Consider the following 23,719-nt stretch of genomic DNA (forward strand, 5'->3'; position numbering starts at 1 on the left):
CTTTTTAGTTATTATGTATCCTGGTGTGGATCTTCTTGAGTTCATCGTATAGGCACTCTCTGTGCTTTCTGACCTGGATTCTGTTTCCTTCTGCATATTAGAGAAGTTTGCAGCTATTTTTTTTTCCAAATATGTTTTCTGCCCCCTTCTCTCTCTCTTCTCCTTCTGGGATCCCTCAATGTGAATGAGTGTTATGCTCAATGATGTTGCAGAGTCTCTTAAGTTATTCTCATTTTTAAAATTCTTTTTCCTTTTGTTGTTCCGTTTGGTTGCTTTCCATCTCCTGCCTTCCAGATCACTGATCTGTTCTTCTGCACCCTTTAATCTGCTGTGGATTACCTCTAGGATATTTTTCATTTCAGCTACTGAATACTTCAGCTATGACTGGTCATTTTTTATATTTTCTTTCTCTTTGGTGAAGTTCTTACTGACTTCAACAACCCTTTTTTCAAGTCCAGTGAGTATTACCATAACTTTGAATTTTTTATAAGGCATATTGCTTATCTCTGTTTCAGTTAGCTCTTCATTTTCATTAGTCTTCATGCAACAATTGATTTTTATGTATTCAACTTGTATTCTGCAAACTTACTCAACTAGTTTATTAGTGTTAATTTTTTGGGTAGATTCCTTAGGAATCTATTAGTAAATCTATTAGTGATTCCATTGGTAAATCCTTATGTAGGATTTACTATATACAAGATTATGTCATCTACAAATAGAGATAGTTTAATTTCTTCCTTTCCAATCTGAGTGCCTTTATTTCCTTTTTTTGCCTAAATTTTCCTGGCTAGAACCTGCAGTAGACATACATCTGTCCTGGAGAAAGTTCCATGTACACTTGAGAAGAATACATTCTATTATTTGACAGAATGTTCTCTAGATATTGGTTGGCTAAGCTGATTTCCAGAGGTTTTCTTCCTTAATTTTGTGTAGTTATATCCATTGTTGAAAGTGGAGTACTGAATAATCTATTTTTCCCTTTAATTCTGTCATTTTTTACTTTTATGTATTTCAGTGCTTGGTTTTTAGGTTCATATATAATTATTACATCCCAATCGACTGACCCTTTCATTATTATAAAATGTACTTATTTCTGGTAATATTGTCTTAAGTCCTACTTTGTCCAGTATTATTATAGCCACTCTAGTTCTTTTTTGATCACTGTTTGCATGATACATATTTTTATATCCACTTACTTTCAGCCTATTTTTATCTTTAAAACTAAAGCATGTCTCCTATAGATGACATAGATTTGGAATTTTAATCTTTTTTTTCAGTCTTTGCCTTTTAAATTTTATTATTTAAACCATATACAGTAAATGTAATTACTATTGAGGTAGGATTTATGTCTGCCAATTTATTATTGGTTTCTATATATATTTTGTTTCAGTATTCTTCCTTTACTGCCTTATTTTGTGTGCAAAAGATATTTTCCTCTGTATCATTTTAATTCCCTTGTCACTCTTTTACTGTATTTTTTGAGTGTTATAACAATCTAATTTAGAGTAATACCGATTTTTAAAAAAGATTTTATTTATTTATTCATGAGACACACACAGAGAGAGAGAGGCAGAGACATAGGCAGAGAGAGAAGCAGTCTCCATGCAGGGAGCCCGATGTGGGACTTGATCCTCGGACTCCATGCCCTGGACCAAAGGCAGATGCTAAACCACTGAGCCACCCAGGCGTCCCATGAGTAACACCAATTTAATTACAGTATTGTACAGAAACTTTGTTACTATATAGCTTTACTCGCCCCTTTTCCTTTGTGGTTTTATTGTCATCTAGTTTTATGCATTGTATGTACATTAACACAAATTTATAATTACTACTTTATAAGTTGCTTTTAAATCATATAGAAAAAGAGTTAAAAACAACATATGTAAAGTCTTTTCTATTTACCTATGTATTTACTTTTACTGGTGTTCTTTATGTTTTCATACGGAGTCAAGTTACAATCTAGTGTCCTTTCCTCTCAGTCTGAAGAACTCCATTTAGTATTTCTTGTAGAGCAGGCCCAATAGCAATAAACACTCTCAGAGTATTCATCAGGAAATACCTCAATTTATTATTCACTTTTAAAGCATAGTTTTGCTAGATATAGAATTTCATAGTTTTCTTATTCTTGCAACATTTAAGTATGTCATCCCAATGCCTTCTGGCCTTCATTGTGGGTTATGCATCATCAGCTGTTAATCTTACTGAAAAATCTCTTGTACATGAGGAGTTCTTTTTTTGTTGGTTCCAAGATTCTTTATCTTTGGCTTTCAACAGCTATAATTAGTCTAGGTTTGGAACAGTTTTTTATGTTACTTGGAGTTGGCTGAGCTTCTTGAATGTGTGTACATTATGTTGTTCATCAAATTTAGGGAGTTTGGGGTCATTATTTCTTCAAATAGTTTTCCTACTTCATACTCTTACTCTCCTCTTTTACTTTGGGGATGCTTATTATGAATATGTTGGTATATTTGACAGTATCCTCACAGGTCTCTGAGGATCTGTTATTTTTTCTTTATTCTTTTTCCTTCCTGTTTCTTGGAATGGATAATTTCAATTGACCTATCTTCAACTTCTCTCCCCACTGCTTTTTCTCTCCCCTACTCAAATCTATTATTGAATCCTTCTAATGGCCTTTTAATTTAGCTATTTTACTTGTCAGTTCCAAAATTGCCACTTCTTTTGTTATTACGGTTTCTACTTCTTTTATCTCATCTATTTGAGAAAACATTGTTTTCCTACTTTTAGTTCATTAAGCAGGGCATCCTTCAGGTCTCTGAACATACCTGAAATAATAAGTCAAAGTCTTCATTTAATAGTCTTAGTAACATCTTTCTTTCTCTGTATTGATTATACTATGGTCAACATAGAAGCTAGACATTTTAAATTATGTAGTTACTCCAGAAGCTAGATTCTCTGCCCTACCCAGGATTTGTTATTGTTGCTGGTGCTGTTTAGAGGAGTGCTGGAAATATAGAGGAGATTCTGGAGTACCAGTGTATATTTGTTTCTTACTCTGGGTGCTACTTACTTGGGTATGTTTTATTTGTGAGAATTTGCAAGTTATAAAATTATGTGTAATTTTCTATGTATCATGCTACATTAAAAAAATTGTTTAAATTGTGTTTTAGGAGTGCCTTGGTGGTTCAGTCAGTTGACCGTCTTCAGCTCAGGTCATGATCCCAGGGCCCTGGAATGGAACCACACATTGGGCTCCCTGCTCAGCCGGGGGTCTGCTGCTCCCTTTCCCTCTGCCCCTTCCTCCTGCCCCTTACCCCTGCTAATGCTCTTTCAAATACATAGTAAAATCTTTAAAAAATAATAAAATAAGACAGTTCTTTTCTTATGTGGTTATGGCAAGTTTAATATAAACTTCTTTTAGGACTAATTTGCACCCATTTTTATATGCAGCCATCCAGAATCCAAGATTGGTAGCCTAGATAAGTGTTATCCATAGCTTTGAACTTGGCCCTTTGATTCCTCAGGAGAACCTGTGCCTGTCAAGGGTTGGATCCCGAGACCTGTGGTGCCTCCTTTTCTTTTGGTTGTTCATGGAGCATGTACTACAATGGATGTAAGTTTGCCAGAAGCAAGATCCCAAGAAAATTTAAGCTGCTTGGGGATGACCCAAAAGAGGTTTGTTTACTTCCTGATATATAATCTTTTTCATTTTCATGGAGAATTGATGAGTACAGATGAAGTAAGCAGTCTAACATATTCTCTTAAACTCTCATTAACATAAAGAATTTCATCTCAGAGGTAAATTAAGAGTTTAGCTAAACTGTAGATACACATCTTTGATAAAGTTAGCATAATAAACATTAATAACAAAGTAGTAAAGTACGAACAGCATAAACTTTTTATACCTATGGCCTCTTGTGCTTACTTTTATGTTGATTCCAGAGTTTTAAAGAACCATCACTTTGGTATTAAAACTAAATGTTAACATTTTATTATTAAAACTTTCATTTTTCAAATCTGAATTATAGAAGTCATGTTCATCACTGCAACATCACCTGAGAAAGAGTCTTTACTGAAGACTCAGATTTTCATACCATGAGATTTGCTAGTTTAAAGTTATATTATGATAACTATGAGTGCATTCAAGTAATTAAAACATATTTAGATTTTAATATACAAGTATAATTGATATTACATATTTCTCAAAATATAACTTACAGATGGATATAAATTTTAACAACTTTTGGATGTAGCTTCTAGAGGGTGCTAATTCAATAATCAAAAAACCACCCAGTATGTTTACCATTTAGATATGACCAAATGTTTAGTGACTCTATGAACCTTATAATTATCTTTCCAAACTTTAAATGCAATTGAAATATACAGTTATACTATGTACATTATAGTATTGATATGTCCCTCTAAATGAAAAATCTGTTAGCTTTATTATTTGGGTCTCTAAAATAGGTGGAAATTTAATAAAGTACAAAAACTCTTGAAATCATATAAATTTTTTCACAGGATTATATTTTTAATAAACTTTATTAAATGGGCTAGATGTCCCTTTTCATAAGAAAAAAATACAAATACTTAATAAGCATAATGAAGTATAACAATTTTACATGTCATCAGGCACTTTAATTTTCCACACTGGGAAGCATTTCTTACCACTGTTTTATAAATGTTTATCACTTTCACCAAATTTAATATAAAGCAAATCCGGGGGATGGCTGAGAATATCCTCCCTCAGGTAGGTAGGAGAACTTGGCTTAGAAGCCTTCTCACCTTCTAAAATACAAATAAGAGATGTAACTCCCTGGTAGAGTTATACTTAAGATTTTTAGAGAAATGTTACTGTGAAATGAGAACTTCTAAGTATGAATGGAATAACTGGGTATTATCACCTACCATTGTATAAGCATATTACCTGGAAAATCTGTTCTTTGTACAGAGGTGAGAGCATAACTGAATATTTCTCCTTTCAAGTAAACTTTAGCACATTCTGGTTCTGAGACTTTTATCCATATTTGAAGCATCTAGTCATTTTTAGTTCAATGGAAAGATCTTTTCAAATTTTGAATGCTTTTTTATGAACATTAAAAAATACAAAGATTGGATGGGATGCCTGGGTGGCTCAGCAGTTAAGCACCTGCCTTCAGCTCAGGGCATGATCCCAGGGTCATGGAATCGAGTCCCACATCAGACTCCCTGTGGGGAGCCTGCTTCTCCCTCTGCCTGTGTCTCTGCCTCTCTGTCTCTCGTGAATAAATAAAATCTTTAAATATATATATAAAAGTTGGAAATATATGAGCCAAACAAATCCTTTCAATAGCTCATCTTCCTTGGCAGCTAATTGGAGGAGTGGAGAATGTGACCTCTTTAAGACATATGGCTTCATTCTCCTTACCCTATTACTAGTGTAGGCTTATATTTATAAAATGCCAAATATCTGCATACAGAGTACAAACTTAATTAAAATTATAAAAATACCAAAAAGCTAGATGATATATGGTTTATATTTTTTACTTAGAAATAGTCACGTTAAGGAACTTTAAGTATTTAACAAGAATAACTCTATATATTGTCATTTGGATCTAGGCTGTAGGGGGAAACCTTAACTAATAGCCTCCTTTCATATAGAAAGGATTTAGAATCTAATGCATAAAATTATTCATTTTATACAGGAAGAGAAACTGGAGTCTCATTTACAAAACCTGTCCACTCTTATGGCACCGACATACAAGAAACTTGCACCTGATGCATATAATAATCAGGTAAGTTTATAATTATTGACAATGATTGGAACAGTTTACTTATTACTGATGACCTACCTACTTCTAAAAATGTTTTTAAAGCAATGATTTTCCTTTATTTTTCTAATTTTTCCTCTTCCAAATTAGTGAAGCCACAGTGTTCTGTTTCTAGTACATAAGAATTATATAATCCAAAAAAGCATATTTTTGGTCTTTTAATCTGTAAAGATAATGAGCTTTTAAGTCTCACAAGCTGTTCAATCTACTAATTTTGTTCTCATCTCTCTTCTGTAAGCAGACTTTGGTGATTAATTAAAATTATGTGGCCTAAACCATAGGTTCTAACAATCTATTAATATTAACTGTTTTCACATATATGTCTATACATATTAAGCTATGAGTGTACTGCTTTGTAAATGTACATACATGTGTCCAGAAAGGTCCAATTTTTAAATTTGGTTCCATGAACCAAGCAAAACATCTTTTTCCTATTTTATAGATGTGTTCTAGGCTGTACCTATTTGGAGGCTAGGTGATTTGTCCAGAAATGCTCTTGAAGGAGGAAAAAATCTATACAGCCTCCCCTGTCATTATAACATCAACAATAGAAGTTTTGAATGTATACAAGCTAGCTGCTATATTTAGTATATATAACATATATATACACATATGTATTTATATAATAAACTAGATACTGTATTTAATCACTGAACATAAAGACGAGCAATATAGGATTTCTGTCTTTAAGGATTTCATTCTGTAGAGGAGACAGAGATATATAAAATAGCAGTTACAGAATAATGTGCTAACAGCTAAAATAAAGGCGTGCACATTTTTGAAGGAAGAAAAGTTCTCCCTTTTGAAGGAAGAAAAAGTTCTCCCTGAAAGTCAAGATGTAAGGTCACAAATGGGCTTGCAGATCACATAAAGATATTTGGACTTTATCCTGTATGTAAGAAGGCTACCACTGGGGCATTTTAAGTGTGTGCTGGGGGCAGAGGAGGATGAAGTGATTTAATTTAAAAAGGTCACTCAACAAGCCAAATTAAATGAAATACAACTTAGGTTAGTGTAAGATTAAATTGGAGAAGAAGTAAGCTAGTGCAGTCATTGGGCAAGAGATGTTAAAGTCTTAAAGAAATGGCAGTAGTGACAGAATGAAGAAAATAAGTATGTGAAATATTTGAGGTAGAACTTATAGAACTTAGTGACCAGTTGGATTTGAAAATAAACAAAAGGGAGAATTTGAGGATCCACCAAATTACTGGCTTAGGCAGGTGGTTCTATTAATTAGTATTTGGAGTCAGTGAGAAACAGTAAGTTTGGGGGCAAAAGGAGGAAATGATAAATTTCATTTTGGACATACTATGTTTGATATAATTCTAGGATAATTCTATGGAAAATCAGGAGAAAAATCGAGGCTAGCAGTGTAGATTTGGGAGTTGTCAAATTGCAAGTAGTTGTAACTGAATACATAGGAGTGAATGCAGTTTTTCAGAGTAGGGATTATAAAGAAGAGAAGGAGCTACAGACAGGATTCTGGAGCACATTGACATTTTTTGACTGGAGGACAAGAAACCAGTGAAGTAAATGTTGGGGGAAGGCACAATAGAGTAAGAGAGGTTAAAGATTTAAGGGAAAGAGGAAGACTTCTAGATGGAGGAAAGGTGGAGGTGATAAAGGTAGCCAGAGCAGAGTACACAGCAACAGGGGGTACAGGGAATTATGAAGAGGAGTACATTTGGCAAACATCATCATTTAATAACATTAAAGACTAATGGGATTAGATTAGTCACCTAGCAGAGACAGATGGAGGGGGACCAATACTCATTTAATGATTTAGCTGTGTTGCTATTTTGTGCTTTAACACTTTCCCCAAACCTCAACTCTTTCTTTTTTAAAGGGGGAGCAAAGAGGCAAATTTGATAATGATGATCTGTTTAGAAAGTTGTTTTATGTCACAGCTTAGGTTTTTAGAAATGTATATGATGTCTATGAAAAATTTTTTTAATGCTGTTAATACCATTATTTTACAGCCTTATCTACTTTGGTAAGTATCACAGAAAAGTATATGGGATGTTTTGGTCCTGTTGTAAAATAATTCTGAGTGAGAAACACAATAAGTCAAGCTATAAAAAGAAAATGAATTAAGTCTATCTTACTAGATTTCAAGTTTGGCCATTTTCTGTTGAATATATTTTATTATAGGTGCCATTAATATAATGGCTTTAGCTGGGGAAAGGACAGTATTGATGTTCTTACTCATTTGATTCTTATTATAGATGATGTCATACACACCTGATGTTTAAGCATTTATAGTCCACCCTATTACCTTATGTTTGGAGTACTTTATGTATTTCCTAAACCTATAATATCCAAAATATAACAGTACCCCAAATTTTAGTTATAACAAGATGATTAGATATAACTCTTTAGATATCTTTCAGTATTTGTTTATGTGTAAATGTACAAATAAATGGCACAAAGTTTCAATTAACATAAACAAGCTCTAGAGATCTGTTTGTGTACCTAGAGTCAGCAATAATGTTTTAGACACTTAAAACTGTTTAAATGGTAGACCTCATATTATGTATTCTTACCACAAAATAAAGTTTACATACATACTATGGAAAGAGCCCAAATATCCATCAATTGGTGAATGGATAAAGATGTGATATGTGTGTGTGCACATGTGTGTATACACACACATAGATATGTATACAAGGGAATATTACTCAGCCATCAAAAAGAATGAAATCTTGCCATTTGCAGTGATGTGAATGGAACTAGATTGTATTGTGCTAAATGAAATAAGCCCGAGAAAGACAAATACCATATGATTTCACTCATATGTGGAATTTGAAAAACAAAATGAATGAACATATGGGAAGGGGGAGGGGAAGAGAGGGAAGCAAACTCTAAGAGACTTTTAATTATAGAGAATAAACTGAGGGTTGATGGAGGGAGGTCAACTAAATGGGTAATGGGTATTAAGGAGGGCACTTGTGATGAGCTCTGGATGTTATATGTAGGTGATGGGTCACTAAATTCTACCCCTGAAACCAATTTTACCATCTATGTTAACTAGAATTTAAATAAGAAATTGAAAAGGAAAAAATAAAAATAAAAAATAGAGGTCTATATAAATTAAATCAACCAGTGACTGTGAATGGATAAGGTGTTTTTTATATTGCAAGGTAGGTACTATAGGCAATGATCATCCATATGTCTTAATATGGTTTAGATATCAAAACAAAAGCCATGTGATCTTCCCACACAGTACATAGGAAGAACTGTTAAGGTTATGGGTGCTATCAAAATCTACCATTTTATTTGTCTCTTCCCCAAACTGAATATATTATCCTTATTTCTCATATCTAAATACTCTTCCCTTGCCTTGTTCCTTGATTTTATAGTAAGTCTTATTGCTAATGTGAGCTTCACATCAGAGAAAAAAGAAAATAGAGGAGAAACATGTTGAAAGCACTGAAAGAGAAAAAAAAAAGGAGAAACACGTTTAAAATACTGAAAGAGGAAAAAAAAACTGTCAACCTAGAAATATCTACCCAGTAAAAACAACTCTCAAAAGTAAAGACAAAATATTTCTTTTGAAATTCAAAAGCTGAAATAATTTGCCATCAGGAGACTAACACTTTAAAAATGTTAAAGGAAGCCCTCCAGCAGAAAGAAAATGATACCAGATAGAAATCTGTATTGACAAAAAGGAATGGAAATCATAAATAATAGATAGGTGAATAAAAAACCTTTTCCCTTATTTTAAAAATCTCCTTAAAAAATGGTAGTTTGCTATTTAAAAGCGAATGCACTTTGAGGTGTATAACATGTAGGAGCAGCACAGAGGATGGGGAATTGGAAGTCTCTCTTGTAAGGTTCTCATGTCATATATACAGTGGTATCATATTTCTTGAATATAGACTGTGAGAAGTGACAATATACTGCAAACCTTCAAGCAACCAGCCACTGTAGGGGAGAGAGGGCATGTATAGCTAATCCATCAGTAAAGAGATAAAATGGAGTCAATCCAAAAATGTCTTTTTTTTTTTTTAGATTTTCTTTATTTATTCATGAGAGACACACAGAGAGAGGGAGAGAGAGAGAGGGGCAGAGACACAGGCAGAGGGAGAAGCAGACTCCATGCAGGGAACCTGATGTGGGACTCAATCCCGGGTCTCCAGGATCATGCCCTGGGCTGAAGGTGGTGCTAAACCACTGAGCCACCCAGGCTGCCCCAAAAACCTTCTTAAAAGGAATATGGAACAAATCAAAGATAAGACAAATATATTAACAAATAGGAAAAACATATATACATATATATGTATATATCTGCATAACAAATAGCAAGATGGTATATTTAATCCCAACCATATGAAAAAAACTACATTAAATGTAAATGGCTTTTAACACTCCCAATTAAAAGGCAGAGTTTGTGATACCAAATAATCACATTGATATTGAACAACTGTGATACTGAAAGAAGCAAGAACCAAGAAATATCATGCTAATATCAAAGGAAAGCTGGAATGATCATATTAATATAGCAAAGTAGATTTCATAGCAAGTAATATTATAGACTATAAGAGGATAATTTAATAATAATAAAAAGGTTGGTTCATCAAAAGAACATGATAATCCTATGTATGCATCTAATAATGGCACTTCACATTTTATTAAAACTGATAGAACTATGAAAAGAAATGAATTGGCAATTATAGTCAGATTTCAATACATCTCTCTCAACTGTTAGAACAAGTACAAAATGATTAAGGAGACATAAGACTTGAACAGCACTTTTAACCAAGTATAAAAGTCCCTACCCAACAACAGAATTAACATTATTTTCAAGTGTACAAGGATGATTTATCAATATAAATTATATATTGGGTCATAAACAACTATCAATAAGTATTAAAATTTCAGAATATGTTCTTTAGCCACAGTAAAACAAAATTAAAAGCAAAAATCTGTACCAGGATATCCACAAAGTCTCCAAGTATCTGGAAACTGAGCAACATATTTCTAAATGATTTATGAGTCAAAGAATAAATCAGAAGGGAAATTAGAAAGTATTTCGAACTGAATGATAATGAAGACATGACATTAAAATTTGCAGGATTCAGCTAAGCTATTATGTTATTATTATTAAGATATTAATATCTCTAAGCTATTATGCCTTGCTTAGAGAGACATTTATAGTACTGAACAATTATTAGAAAATTATAAAGTCTCAAATTAACGACCTAGAATTCTACTCTAAGAAACTTGCAAAAGGAGAGCAATTTGAGCCCTAAAAGGTAGAAGGAAGGAAAAACTAAATGAATGAAATGAAATACAGAAAACAAGAGAATAAATCAGTGAAACCAAAGCTGGTACTTCTAGACTGCTCAATCAGGAAAAAGGAGAAGGCACAAATTGCCAGGGTCTAGAGATCCTACATCACTACAGACCTTACTGACATTAAAGGAGTAATAAAGCTTTATGCCAGTAAATTCAACAATTCAGATGGAATGGGCAAAGTACTTAAAAGACACATTATCAGGGTGCTAGAGTAGCTCAGTTGGTTAAGTGTCCAACTCTCGATTTCAGCTCAAGTCATGAGATCGAGCCCCACATTGGGCTCCATGCTCAGCACAGAGTCTGCTTGGGATTCCCTCTCCCCTCTCAAGAGCATGCATGTTCTCTCTCAATAATTAATCAATTAATTAATTAATATCTTTAAACACACACATTACCAAAACTTTACTAAAGAAAAAATAAATACTCTAAGTCATTCTATATGTATTAAAGTCATTGAATTTGTAGTTAAAAACTTTCCTAAAAACTCCAGGCCCAGATTATTTTCCTTTCCAAATTTGACTCATTATTTAAGGAAGAAATAATAATAATTCAATGGAAACTTCTAGAAAATAAAAAAGGCATAAACTTCCCAACTCATTTTATGAAGCTGGAAATATCCTGATACTAGAACTAGACAAAAGCATTAAAGAAAGGCTATAGTCCAGTGTTCTCCATAAATATTGATGAGCAAATTCTTACCAAAATTTTAGCAATTAGACACAACAGTGTGTAAAAGGGATAATACATCATGACCAAGTGATTTTATTTCAGGAATGCTTTAACATTCAAAAATCAATGTGATTCACCATATTAGCCAACTTAATGGGGAAAATATAATTATCTCAATAGAGAGAGGAAAAAGCATTTAGCAATATTCAACATCCATAGAACAGAACTTTCTCAGCCTGATAAGGGGCATAACTGAAAAACCGAAAGGTAACTTCATACTTAATAGTGAAACAATGAAAGCTTTACTCCTAAGACTAGAAACAAGACAAGGACAGCCATTTTACCCCTTCTGTTAACATCTAACTGACAATTTTAGGGCAATAGGCAAGAAAAAAACCAAGAAGCATACAGAATGAATAGGAAGAAGTGAAAGTGTCCTAATATGCAGACACATGCTTATCTATATGAGAAGACCCAAAGAATCAACCAAAAAACTCCTAGTACTAATAAATGGCTTGGCAAAGTTGCAAAATAAAAAAGTCAATTGTATTTCTATATACTAGCAATAGACAAAAATTGTAGTGAAAACCAATAGCAAATAGCATAAAAATATAAGATTCTTAGGCATAAGAATTTGACATTTGACAGAAACGTACAAGACCTGTGCATTGAAAACTAAACAACATTGCTGAAGTTTAAAAAGACCCAAACTAGAAATATACACCATGTTTATGGAACACAGGACTAAATATTTTTAAGATGTCAGTTTTCCCTAAATCAATCAATGGATTCAGTACATAACCTATCAAAATGTTACCAAGTATTTCGAAGGAATTGAGAAGGTGATTCTAAAATATATAGAGAGAAATACAAAGGACCTGGAATAGTCAAAGAATTTTCAAAAAGATCAGAATTTGAAGATTCTACTCCCTGATTTCAAGATTACTAAAGATCTATATTTACTAGTAATCAAGACAGTGATCTTGGCATACACACACACACACACACACACACACACACAAACCAACACACCATTATATATCAAAAGATCAGAATAGAAAGTTCATAAATGGGCAGCCCCGGTGGCGCAGCGGTTTAGCGCCGCCTGCAGCCTGGGGTGTGATCCTGGAGACCCGGGATCGAGTCCCACATCGGGCTTCCTGCGTGGAGCCTGCTTCTCTCTCTGCCTGGGTCTATGCCTCTCTCTCGCTCTCTCTGAATGAATAAATAAATAAATCTTTAAAAAAAAATTCATAAATATATCCAGCATGCACAATCAATTTATTTTCAACGAAGGCAATTTATTGGCAACGCTTAATCTTTTTGTCAAGTGGGGTTCAAACAGTTGGGTAGCCATATGGAAAAAAATTAATCCTAACCCTTAATCTTATACCATATGTAAAAATTAACTCAAAACATATCCATTTATTATAAAATTATAGAAAATGCAAAGTAATCTGTAGTGACAGAAAGCAGGTCAGTAGTTTCCTGGGAACAAAGAAAGTAACATTAATTAAAAGGGGAAGGAGGAAACTTTTGGGAATGATGGATATGTACATTATTTTGATTGTTGCAATGGTTTTGCATATATGCATGTCAAAACTAATCAAATAGTACACTTTAAATATATGCTGTTTAATGTATGTCAAATATACCTCAAAACTGTAAGATAAAAACTTTACCATATCAAGATAGTTTGTTTTGTGTCATCCCATTGTATTTCTGGATATAAAATATGCAACATTTTTTAAGTTCTAAATAGCCTAAATACTATGAGAGTCTTTCTGACCTGTTCAGTTTAGAGGTCTTAACTTATTTCTCAAATGTATGCCTAAGAAGTTCAAATGCCTAAGTACTTACATTCACACACATGCTTTTATTTTTCAGATTGAATATGAACACAGAGCACCAGAGTGCCGACTAGGTCTGAAGGAAGGCCGTCCATTCTCAGGGGTCACTGCATGTTTGGACTTCTGTGCTCATGCCCATAGGGACTTGCATAACATGCAGAATGGCAGCACATTGGTAAGTGAGGTACAGACAGGTTAGCAGCACATCCTGTTAAAGACTGGAAGGCTGGAAGGTAGCAGTGTGCGAGGAGAGGAGTATGTTCTCTGTAGATGTCATTGCACAAGTGTTTTCATGAATGAATTGCTGTTGCAAAGGTGACCTTGTTTGGCATATCTAGTACTCTCATAACAGGTTGGCACATTATTGGAAATCTGTTGAGAAGTACATGAAAATCATGTAAATGTTGGTGCGGAGCTAAACCAGCAACTATGCATTGCCAGCTACCATTAGCTGCCAAAAGTTCTTTCAAAATTCAGCGTCAGGTATCTGGTAGGTTATAATCAGTAAAGTAAAAAGCCACATACAAGCCAAGGTGCCAGACCACTTGCTGAGAGAAGTACAAATGAAAAGCATATCATCCATGGCATAGTAACTACTATAGAAAATTCAAAGTACAAAAGAACCCATTATAACTACATAGTATAGTGGGTGAAGTGGATTGGCCCATATAATTGGAGGTTTTGGTAAGTGGGCAAAATGAATATGGTCTTAGGGTGGAGTAGTGTTCAAAACTGAGTCTATGGTGTAGCCTTCCATGTAGCGAGATAAACTATATCAATACATGTAACTCTGGTTTTTAAAACTAATGTGTGGTATTTCATTGCATGAATATACTACACAATATATAAATCCATTCTCCTACTGATAAAAAATGGATATAAATATAATTTTGTCACCACTAACAATACTACAGTGAACATTCAGTCTTCTTGGGCATCCATGGAAGAGTTTTCTAAATATGCTGAATTTTAGTATATAATAAACATTGGTGGTCTAAAAATAAACAAAAAAGTTCACATGAAGAAATTATAAATTAATCCACCTAATGAGTCATTAACATGGATATATGTGTAGTTGAGGAAGATGACCAATGAGACTTAAGATGAAAAATAGAATACAGAGACCAAAGCCATAGTCTAGGGTAGAGAAGAATCCAGGGAGGCGGTAAGCAATAGAGGAAGTAATTTATGGAACATAGTATGAAGTTTTTGAGAAGCAGAAAAGGTATTGGTTTAATGGTCTAGAGCAGAGGTCAGAAAATTTTTGTATTGAAGGTGAGATAGTAAATATTTTAGACTTCACAGGCTACATAGGGTCTCTGTCACATTCTTTGTTTTTGTTTTTTTATTAAAAAGGCAAAAAACATTCTTAGTTCACTGGCCATGCAAAAACTGGCTGTGTGGCAGATTAGCCTGTGGATTTCTGATCCAGGAGGACCAGCACAAGGCTTCTTGTCCATAATATCTAAAATCATCACTAATTGTGTATTGAGCACTTGCTCACTATTAGGAGGCTAGGCTAGATTCTAGGAAGAAAAAATGATCATCAGAGCCATAGTAGGTCCTAAAAGTAACCATGTTTCACTCTAGCAAGGTGATGGATAGTAGACAAGACAGAGACAAGAAGGTTTTGTGTAAAGAGGACTTTTCCTGTAATAGGTCACAGTTTCCATGAGGTACAAAGGAAAGCAGCACTAGGTAAGAACAGAATAGGGATAAACATGAGGGAAAAGGTGGCAAGTGCTCAGAGACGTTGATTTGGAAGTCTTTTTGTATAGGCGGTGAAAAACTCATTTAGTACCATCTGTTATCTATCAAGGTAAGTCTGTTATGATCGCATTCAAGAGTATTTTCCAATGATTTTATGTATTATGTGCACTTTAAATAATCATGATCACATTTTTTCTGCATCAGTCAAAAACACTAAATGCTAAAAGCCAACAAATAATCTCTTGCCAACACCAATATGACTGTGGTTAACAAAAGAGAAAAAGTACCATTAAATTAGCAAAGCAAGAGGAGTAGATTTTTCCCCTTTCAGAATAGCCCCTTGTATTTTGCAATAGCTTAGAAGAGAAACGAAAGAAAGGAAGAAACTTTTAGCCACTTTTTGAAGAGGCTCCACATCTCTCACATCTATTTCTATGTGTGAAAAGTAGGCAATTGCTTCATTTTGGTGGGTGACACTTCTTTCCTTAGAATCAGAAATATATGTGAAGAACAAAGTGAACATAGGTAACATTTCCTGATGGACTCAAAAAAAAAGAAAAGGAAAAAAGAAAATCAACATGGACTTCTCTGTCTCCCTGTACCATTTTGATGCAATCTCCCTCAATAACAGACAGACTCGGTTCTTGGTAATAGGCATGTCACTAATCTGGTCCAAGAGACCACCACCGAGAATCTAAATACTGAGAGGAAGAAAGATACATACGCGCGCGCACACACACACACACACACACACGCGTTTCTTTTGGACTGAAACTGAGGCTGTACTGTTTTATTTCCCTGCTAGGTATGCACCCTCACTAGAGAAGACAATCGAGAAATCGGAGGAAAACCTGAGGATGAGCAGCTCCATGTTCTGCCTCTCTACAAAGTCTCTGATGTGGATGAGTTTGGGAGTGTCGAAGCTCAAGAGAAGAAGAAACAAAATGGTGCCATTCAGGTTCTGAGTTCTTTTCGGCGGAAAGTCAGGATGTTAGCAGAGCCAGTCAAGACATGCCGACAAAGGAAACTAGAAGCCAAGAAAGCTGCAGCTGAAAAGCTTTCCTCTCTGGAGAACAACACAAATAAGAATGAAAAGGAAAAGTCAGCCTCATCTCGTACAAAACAGACTGAAAATGCAAGCCAGGCTAAACAGTTGGCAGGTAAATATAAAGTATTATAAATCTTTGTTTTCTGAAAGTTATGTTAAAAAAAAATGAATATCTTTATTTTTGGCCAATTATATTCAGTCACGTTCTTAGTTTTATACCAGAATCTTCCCTGAAGTCCCAAGGGCCAAGCTTTGATCTTGGAGATGGTAATGAGATATTGCACCCTCAGCCCCAGCTTGTGGGAGAAGTTTGGAATCTATTATATAATAAATAGCAAAGTTTTATGATATGGTGAAATTAATGTTAATCTAGCAGTGGCAGGGAGGCCAAATTAGAGACAGAGGAGCTATGAGTTTGGAGACAGATGCAATCCAAGAGTATGGTAAGAAAAGCTTGGGTTTGGGTGGTAGCAGTGAAGATTTAGCCAAAAAATGATGGAAGGGAGACATCTGGGTGGCTCAGAGGTTTGGCACCTGCCTTCGGCCCAGGGCGTGATCCTGGAGTGCTGGGATCAAGTCCTGCATTGGGCTTCTTGAGGTGAGCTTTCTTCTTCCTCTGCCTATGTCTCTACCTCTCTCTCTCAGTGTCTCTCATGAATAAATAAATAAAATCTTAAAAAAAAGGGGGGGGGAGCAATTGTTCCTAAAATGATTCTCAATACATTGATGGCAAAACATTGGAACAAAGAAAGAAAAATTTAAGACTGACTTCAACATTGTAAGCCTAGATAACCAAAACAATACTATTTGTTGAAATAGGAGGTTTGAAAATAGCATTTATGGGGCAGGGGAATAAGATACCTTTCCTTAGCCATATTAAGTCTGAGTTGAGGAGTAGTTATCTTCTAAAGCTTTTACTCATCCAAACAGATCACATCTGTGCTAGTAGTAATAGAGCATTATTTAATCAGTACTAAGTTGATACTTTCTTTTCAAATCCCCTTGTTTATGTCTTCAGTTAATTGCTATAAAAAGCCATGCAGTATAATGTCCATATCCACATTTTACAGATGGTTTTGGCCTGGACATTAAGAAAAGAAAAATATGTATCTTTTAAGTTTAGTCTACCAGTTTGCTTAGAACCAACCATCTATACTTCATAAAGTCAAATTTCCCTACCAACTCATTTCAAAACCTTAAGAAACTAAGTAATTTCAAATAATATGCTGAAGATACTTAATAAAAATCTGTTGATGGGTTGACTAATACTAAGAGAAGTAAATCCTGTTTACTCCTTAATCTCTCCTTTAAGTTAGCTGCAAAGTATAATTGGATTAGAAATTTGCCTCCAGTCTTTTCTAACTGGTTTCTGTAATAATTGTTTCAATTCTCAGGGCTGCCATTACAGTTCCATTTATTTGTTCTTTTCTCATACATAGATTTTTAAGCGAGGTCATGAAATAAAAATACGACTTTAAAATTTTTAACTTACAAAGCTGAAAATTCCTTTAAAGTTTTATTGACAACTGTATAAATAGGGTTTGCCAGTTATATAATAAGATGTGCTTTGAGTGTTTAAATGAACGTCACACTTTTTTTGTAGCATTGCTGAATCTTCTGTAACAAGTATTATGCTACTGCCAACTATTTAACAAATTTTATTGCATGCCAGGCAATGGATAAATAAAGTAATATAAGACCTGGTCCCTTCCTTCAAGGAGCTGCTTTGCACTAGCAGAAGAGGACTAACAATGCGTAATTACAGTACATTAGGGAGCTTTGCTCTATCTGACCTATGTGTGAGGTGGGTATTATACATGCACTAGAAGATGAAATCATAGAAGGCTTCCTTGAGGACTGTGCCAATGGAGGGCAGGGAGACAGGGTGGAGGGAGAAGGCCACGTCAGGTAGAATCTGGAATGGCCAGATACATGGAAGCTCCAGAAAACATGATGCTCTCAGTGAAACAGCTTTGGACATTTGTTACATTCCCAAGTTGCACTATCGTAGAGATCTACTATTTAACCTAACACTTTAGACAAAAAATTATGCAGGACAGGGTCAGCACCCTGACTTTGCTCTTGTCCTCATTTAATGGGTATAATCTTAGTGGGGGTTCTCACATACATTTAAGCATCCTCACTAGCTTCTATATGATAATAATCAGACATATTTGCGTGCTTTCTCATCCTGTCCACAGAACTTTTGCGACTTTCAGGACCAGTCATGCAGCAGTCCCAGCAGCCCCCGCCCCCACCCCTGCAGAAGCAACCTCCACAGCCCCAGAAGCAGCCACCCCAGCAGCAGCAGCAGCAACAGCAGCAGCAACAACAGCATCACCCCATGACAAATAACTCTCAGTCAGAGTCGGTCAACTCCTACTCTTCCTCTGGATCTGCCAATCTATACATGAGACGGCCCAATCCAGTTATCCAAGCTTATCCGAGCTCTTCACACACTTCAGATATTTATGGAGGCGCCAGCCCTATGAACCTCTATTCCACCTCATCCCAAGCTACAGGTTCTTATTTGAATTCTTCTAACCCCATGAATCCCTACACTGGGCTTTTAAATCAGAATAACCAGTATCCAGCATATCAATGCAATGGAAATGTATCAGTGGACAACTGCTCCCCATATCTGGGTTCCTACTCTCCCCAGTCTCAGCCCATGGATCTATACAGGTATCCAAACCAAGACCCTCTCTCTAAATTAAATTTACCACCCATCCATACACTTTACCAGCCGAGGTTCGGAAATAGCCAGAGTTTTTCTTCTAAGTACTTAGGTTATGGAAACCAAAATATACAGGGAGACGCCTTCAGCAGTTGTACTATTAAAACAAATGTACACCATGTAGGGACATTTCCTCCTTATTCCACTCATGAGATGGATGGCCACTTCATGGGAGCCACCTCTAGATTACCAACCAATTTGAGCAACTCAAACATAGACTATAAGAATGGTGAACATCCCCCATCTTCTCATATAATCCATAACTATGGGGCAGCTCCAGGCATGTTCAACAGCTCTCTTCATGCCCTGCATCTCCAAAACAAGGAAAATGACATGCTTTCCCACACAGCTAATGGGTTATCTAAGATGCTTCCAGGTCTCAACCATGATAGAACTGCTTCTGTCCAAGAAGGCTTACACAAATTACAGGATGCTGGTAACCAGGAGAAGCAGCCTTCTGCTGCCGAGGACAATGATGAAGTCTGGTCAGACAGTGAACAGAGCTTTCTAGATCCTGACATTGGAGGAGTGGCTGTGGCTCCAACTCATGGGTCAATTCTCATTGAGTGTGCCAAGCGTGAGCTTCACGCCACAACCCCTTTAAAGAATCCCAATAGGAATCACCCCACCAGGATCTCACTTGTCTTTTACCAGCATAAGAGCATGAATGAGCCAAAACATGGCTTGGCACTCTGGGAAGCCAAAATGGCTGAAAAAGCCCGAGAGAAAGAGGAAGAGTGTGAGAAGTATGGCCCGGACTATGTGCCTCAGAAAACCCATGGCAAAAAAGTGAAACGGGAGCCCACTGAGCCGCATGAACCTTCCGAGCCCACTTACCTGCGCTTTATCAAGTCCCTTGCTGAAAGGACCATGTCCGTGACCACAGACTCCACAGTAACTACATCTCCATATGCCTTCACTCGGGTCACAGGGCCTTACAACAGATACATATGATGTCGCCCCTTGTGGTGGGTACCTCATTTTAAAAAGACCACAACCAACCAACCAACCTGTCTGTAGTATAGTTCTCAATGACGGGGGCAGTGGGGAAAGGACACAGGATTCATGACAAATGTGGTGGGAAGAACCTCAGCTCACCAGCAAAAAAAGAGGTCATCTTACCATAGCACTTAATTTCCACTGACTCCTAAGTGGTCACAGATGGCATCTAGGCAAAAGACCAAAGCATTCTATGCAAAAAGAAGGTGGGGAAGAAAGTGTTCCACAATTTACATTTTTAAACACTGGTTCTATTATTGGACGAGAGGATATGTAAATATGATTTTTCTCCCCCTTACAACTCTACACATCTGTGACCACTTTCAATAATACCAAGTTTGCATAGTCATGGAACACAAGTCAAACAAGTACTGTAGTATTACAGTGGCAGGAATTTTAAAATACCATCTGGTGCTGAATATACAATGTACTGAAATACTGGAATTATGGCTTTTTAACATGCAGTTTTTACTGTAATCTTAATATTAACTTTTATTTATCAAAATAGCTACAGGAAGCATAAATGAATAGACAGCAAAACACTGAATTTGTTTGGATGTTCTAAGAAATGGTGCTAAGAAAATGGTGTCTTTAACAATTAAAAATTTAATGCCTTGTATCATCAAGATGCTATCAGTGTACTCCAAGGCCCTTGAATAATAGGGGTACCTTTTCATTCAAGTTTTTAGCATAATTACCTATTCTTACACGAGGTTTTTTTAAAAAAAAATGTGGACATTTAAAGGCCTCTGGATTTTGCTCATCCAGTGAAGTCCTTGTAGGACAATAAACGTATATATGTACATATATATATACACATATGTATATGTGCACACACGTATATGTATAAATATTTTAAATGGTGTTTTAGAAGCACTTTGTCTACCTAAGCTTTGACAACTTGAACAATGCTAAGGTACTGAGATGTTTAAAAAAAAAAAGTTTACTTTCATTTTAGAATGCAAAGTTGATTTTTTTTTTTTTAAGGAAACAAGGAAAGCTTTTAAACTATTTTTGCTTTTCGCCATGCATCTGCTGATGAGCAATGTGTCCATTTTTAATATAGCCAGTTAAATCCACAATGGGGCTTACTGGATTCAAGGGAATATATTAGTCCACAACACATGTTTTCTGGTGCTCATCTCACATGCTATACTGTAAGTTTTATACAAAATTGTATGACAAGTTCATTGCTCAAATACATAGTTTTAGGAATTTCCTCTTAACTGCAGGTAATAAATAATGACATGCTACAGACTTAACAAAGCTAGTTCACTTAAGCCGATGCTACTTTAGGGATCTGTATGCTCTTCAGCAAACTGAATGGCAGTCTGCTTTTGTGTTGATAATTGTACATTGTGATGTTGTCATTTCTTAGCTTAAGTGTCCTCTTCTCCAGGAAGATTGAGCAGATTGATGCCTGCGTAAGATGAATAAACAGGGTTAGTTCCATGTGAATCTGTTAATTAAAAAGAAAAAAAAAAAACAGGCAGCTGGTTTGCTGTGGTGGTTTTAAATCATTAATTTGTATAAAGAAGAAGTGAAAGAAATGTATAGTAAGTAAATTAAATTGTAAACAAAACTTTTTTAATGCAATGCTTTAGTATTTTAGTACTGTAAAAAAATTTAAATATATACATATATATGTATATATATATATATATATATGGATTTGAAGCAGAATTCACATCATGATGGTGCTACTCAGCCTGCTACAAATATATCATAATGTGAGCTAAGAATTCATTAAAGGTTTGAGTGATGTTCCTACTTGTCATATACCTCAACACTAGTTTGGCAATAGGATATTGAACTGAGAGTGAAAGCTTAGAGCATCATGTACCATCATTTTTTTCCAAGTCTTTTTATTATTATTATTATTATTAAAAAAGCATACCTTTTTTCAATACTTGATTTCTTAGCAAGTATAACTTGAACTTCAACCTTTTTGTTCTAAAAATTCAGGGATATTTCAGCTCATGTTCTCCTTATGCCAACATGTCACCTGTGTTTATGTAAAATTGTTGTAGGTTAATAAATATATTCTTTTTTCAGGGATTTAACCTTTTTATTTTGAATCCCTCCTATTTTACTTGTATATGTCCTGATGTAACTAAAACTAATTTTGTAAAATCTGTTGGCTCTTTTTATTGTAAAGAAAGCATTTAAAAAGTTTGGGGAAATCTTTTGACTGTTTCAAGCAGGAAAAAAAATTACATGAAAATAGAATGCACTGAGTTGATAAAGGGAAGATTGTAAGGCAGGAGTTTGGCAAGTGGCTGTTGGCTAGAGTCTTTCAACACTCTAAAGGGTGAGTTTTTTATCCTGTAGCCAGTACAGTAGAGGTCCATGAGGACTTCCCTACATAAGCAGAACACTTAGGGGTGTGGCATGTAATTGTATGATTACATTTTGGTCTATGTATATTTGTGCTTACTAACATTTCAAATAAATTCTTAATGAAACAAGACCTTTTGAGTTTTACTGGTCAAGTCTTTATAACATGGCTTTTGTCTTTTTTAAAAATTTCCCTTCAGTTTTTGGCTGTGACCAATTTACACAGATTTTTAAAATGTTTGCTTTGCATATGTCAAAACACATGATTTAAATATTTTGCATATACCATATATCTAACCCCAAATACTTGGTTACTACATGCACATCTGTTGATTTTGAGTCAACCATCCCTATATGAATATTTGGTTTCTCTATCATCCACTGTCATTTGTCAAACTGCTGGCCAACAAGAGCAAGAAGTGTAGTTTGGGATCTGGAGAGAGGGAGGGAGGGAGGGAGGAGGAGAGGAAATCAAATGGCATATTGTAAATATCAGATCTATAATTGTAAATATCAAACCTGCCTCAGTTAGAATGAATGGAAGCAGATCTCCAATTTGCTTATATAGGAATATCAGGTTAACTATATAGCCATACTTGAAAATGCTTCTGAGTGGTGTCAACTTTACTTGAATGAATTTTTCATCTTGATTGACGCACAGTGGTATACAGTTCACTTCTAAAGCTAGTGGTTAACTTGTGTAGGAAACTTTTGCAGTTTGACACTAAGATAATGAACTCTGTGTGCATTTTTCTATGCTTTTTTTAAACTTAGTTTCATTTCATTTTCATGTTCGGTTTGTCTATAAAACCTGAGGATGGTTATAAATACTGTAAGTATTGTAATGTTATGAATGCAGGTTATTTGAAAGCGTTTATTATTATATCATTCCTGATAACGCTATGTGAGTGTTTTTAATAAAATTTATATTTATTTAATGCACTCTAAGTATTGTCTTGTTGAAGTTTCTGTTTATGCCTGAACTACTGTTACTTCGATGAGGCAAAAGGGAATGAGAAGAAATTGCTTTTTAAAGATACTCTTTAGATGGTTGCTTATTAAACTGTACCTAAAATAATATCTGGATGATTAAAGCCAAAATTTTTCTCTAGCGGAATAGCCTAGATATTCAACTTTTTTTCCAGCTTACTTTGGCCTGTTTATTTTGTGTGTGTTGTCAGTACTAGGGATGGAGCAGTAACACTTCTGCTGACCAACTGATGTCCCTTCTGGCATGTGGCCTGTGAGGGCTTCTCAAGATGCAGGTACATGGGACTGAGCTCACATGGCTTAGAGCTAAGGC

The 23,719-nt window shown here is 35.2% G+C and overlaps 1 protein-coding gene and 1 long non-coding RNA gene across 5 annotated transcripts in view; one reads left to right on the forward strand and one right to left on the reverse strand.

Annotated features, from left to right (window-relative positions):
• TET2 (tet methylcytosine dioxygenase 2) overlaps window positions 1–23,364 on the forward strand; it is a 125,295-nt gene extending 101,931 nt beyond the window's left edge. Inside the window, exons 7-11 of one of the 2 annotated variants that reach the window (XM_025422747.3) lie at window positions 3,483–3,633; window positions 5,643–5,732; window positions 13,623–13,760; window positions 16,101–16,455; window positions 18,545–23,364. In XM_025422747.3, coding sequence (XP_025278532.3) covers window positions 3,483–3,633; window positions 5,643–5,732; window positions 13,623–13,760; window positions 16,101–16,455; window positions 18,545–20,034 — 2,224 coding nt within the window. In that variant the 3' untranslated portion in view covers window positions 20,035–23,364. Of the gene's footprint in view, window positions 1–3,482; window positions 3,634–5,642; window positions 5,733–13,622; window positions 13,761–16,100; window positions 16,456–18,544 lie in introns of those variants that run through there. The other variant, XR_007407851.1, reaches the window with a different exon arrangement.
• LOC112647197 (uncharacterized) overlaps window positions 21,361–23,719 on the reverse strand; it is a 77,229-nt gene continuing 74,870 nt past the window's right edge. For all 3 annotated transcript variants that reach the window (XR_004811422.2, XR_003128179.3, XR_007407853.1), the window contains 2 exons: window positions 21,977–22,084; window positions 21,361–21,499 (listed from right to left, as the gene is read on the reverse strand). This is a non-coding gene — a long non-coding RNA (uncharacterized LOC112647197). The remainder of the gene's footprint in view (window positions 21,500–21,976; window positions 22,085–23,719) is intronic.

The sequence above is a fragment of the Canis lupus genome, chromosome 32, assembly GCF_003254725.2.
Source record: "Canis lupus dingo isolate Sandy chromosome 32, ASM325472v2, whole genome shotgun sequence".
NCBI lineage: Eukaryota > Metazoa > Chordata > Mammalia > Carnivora > Canidae > Canis > Canis lupus.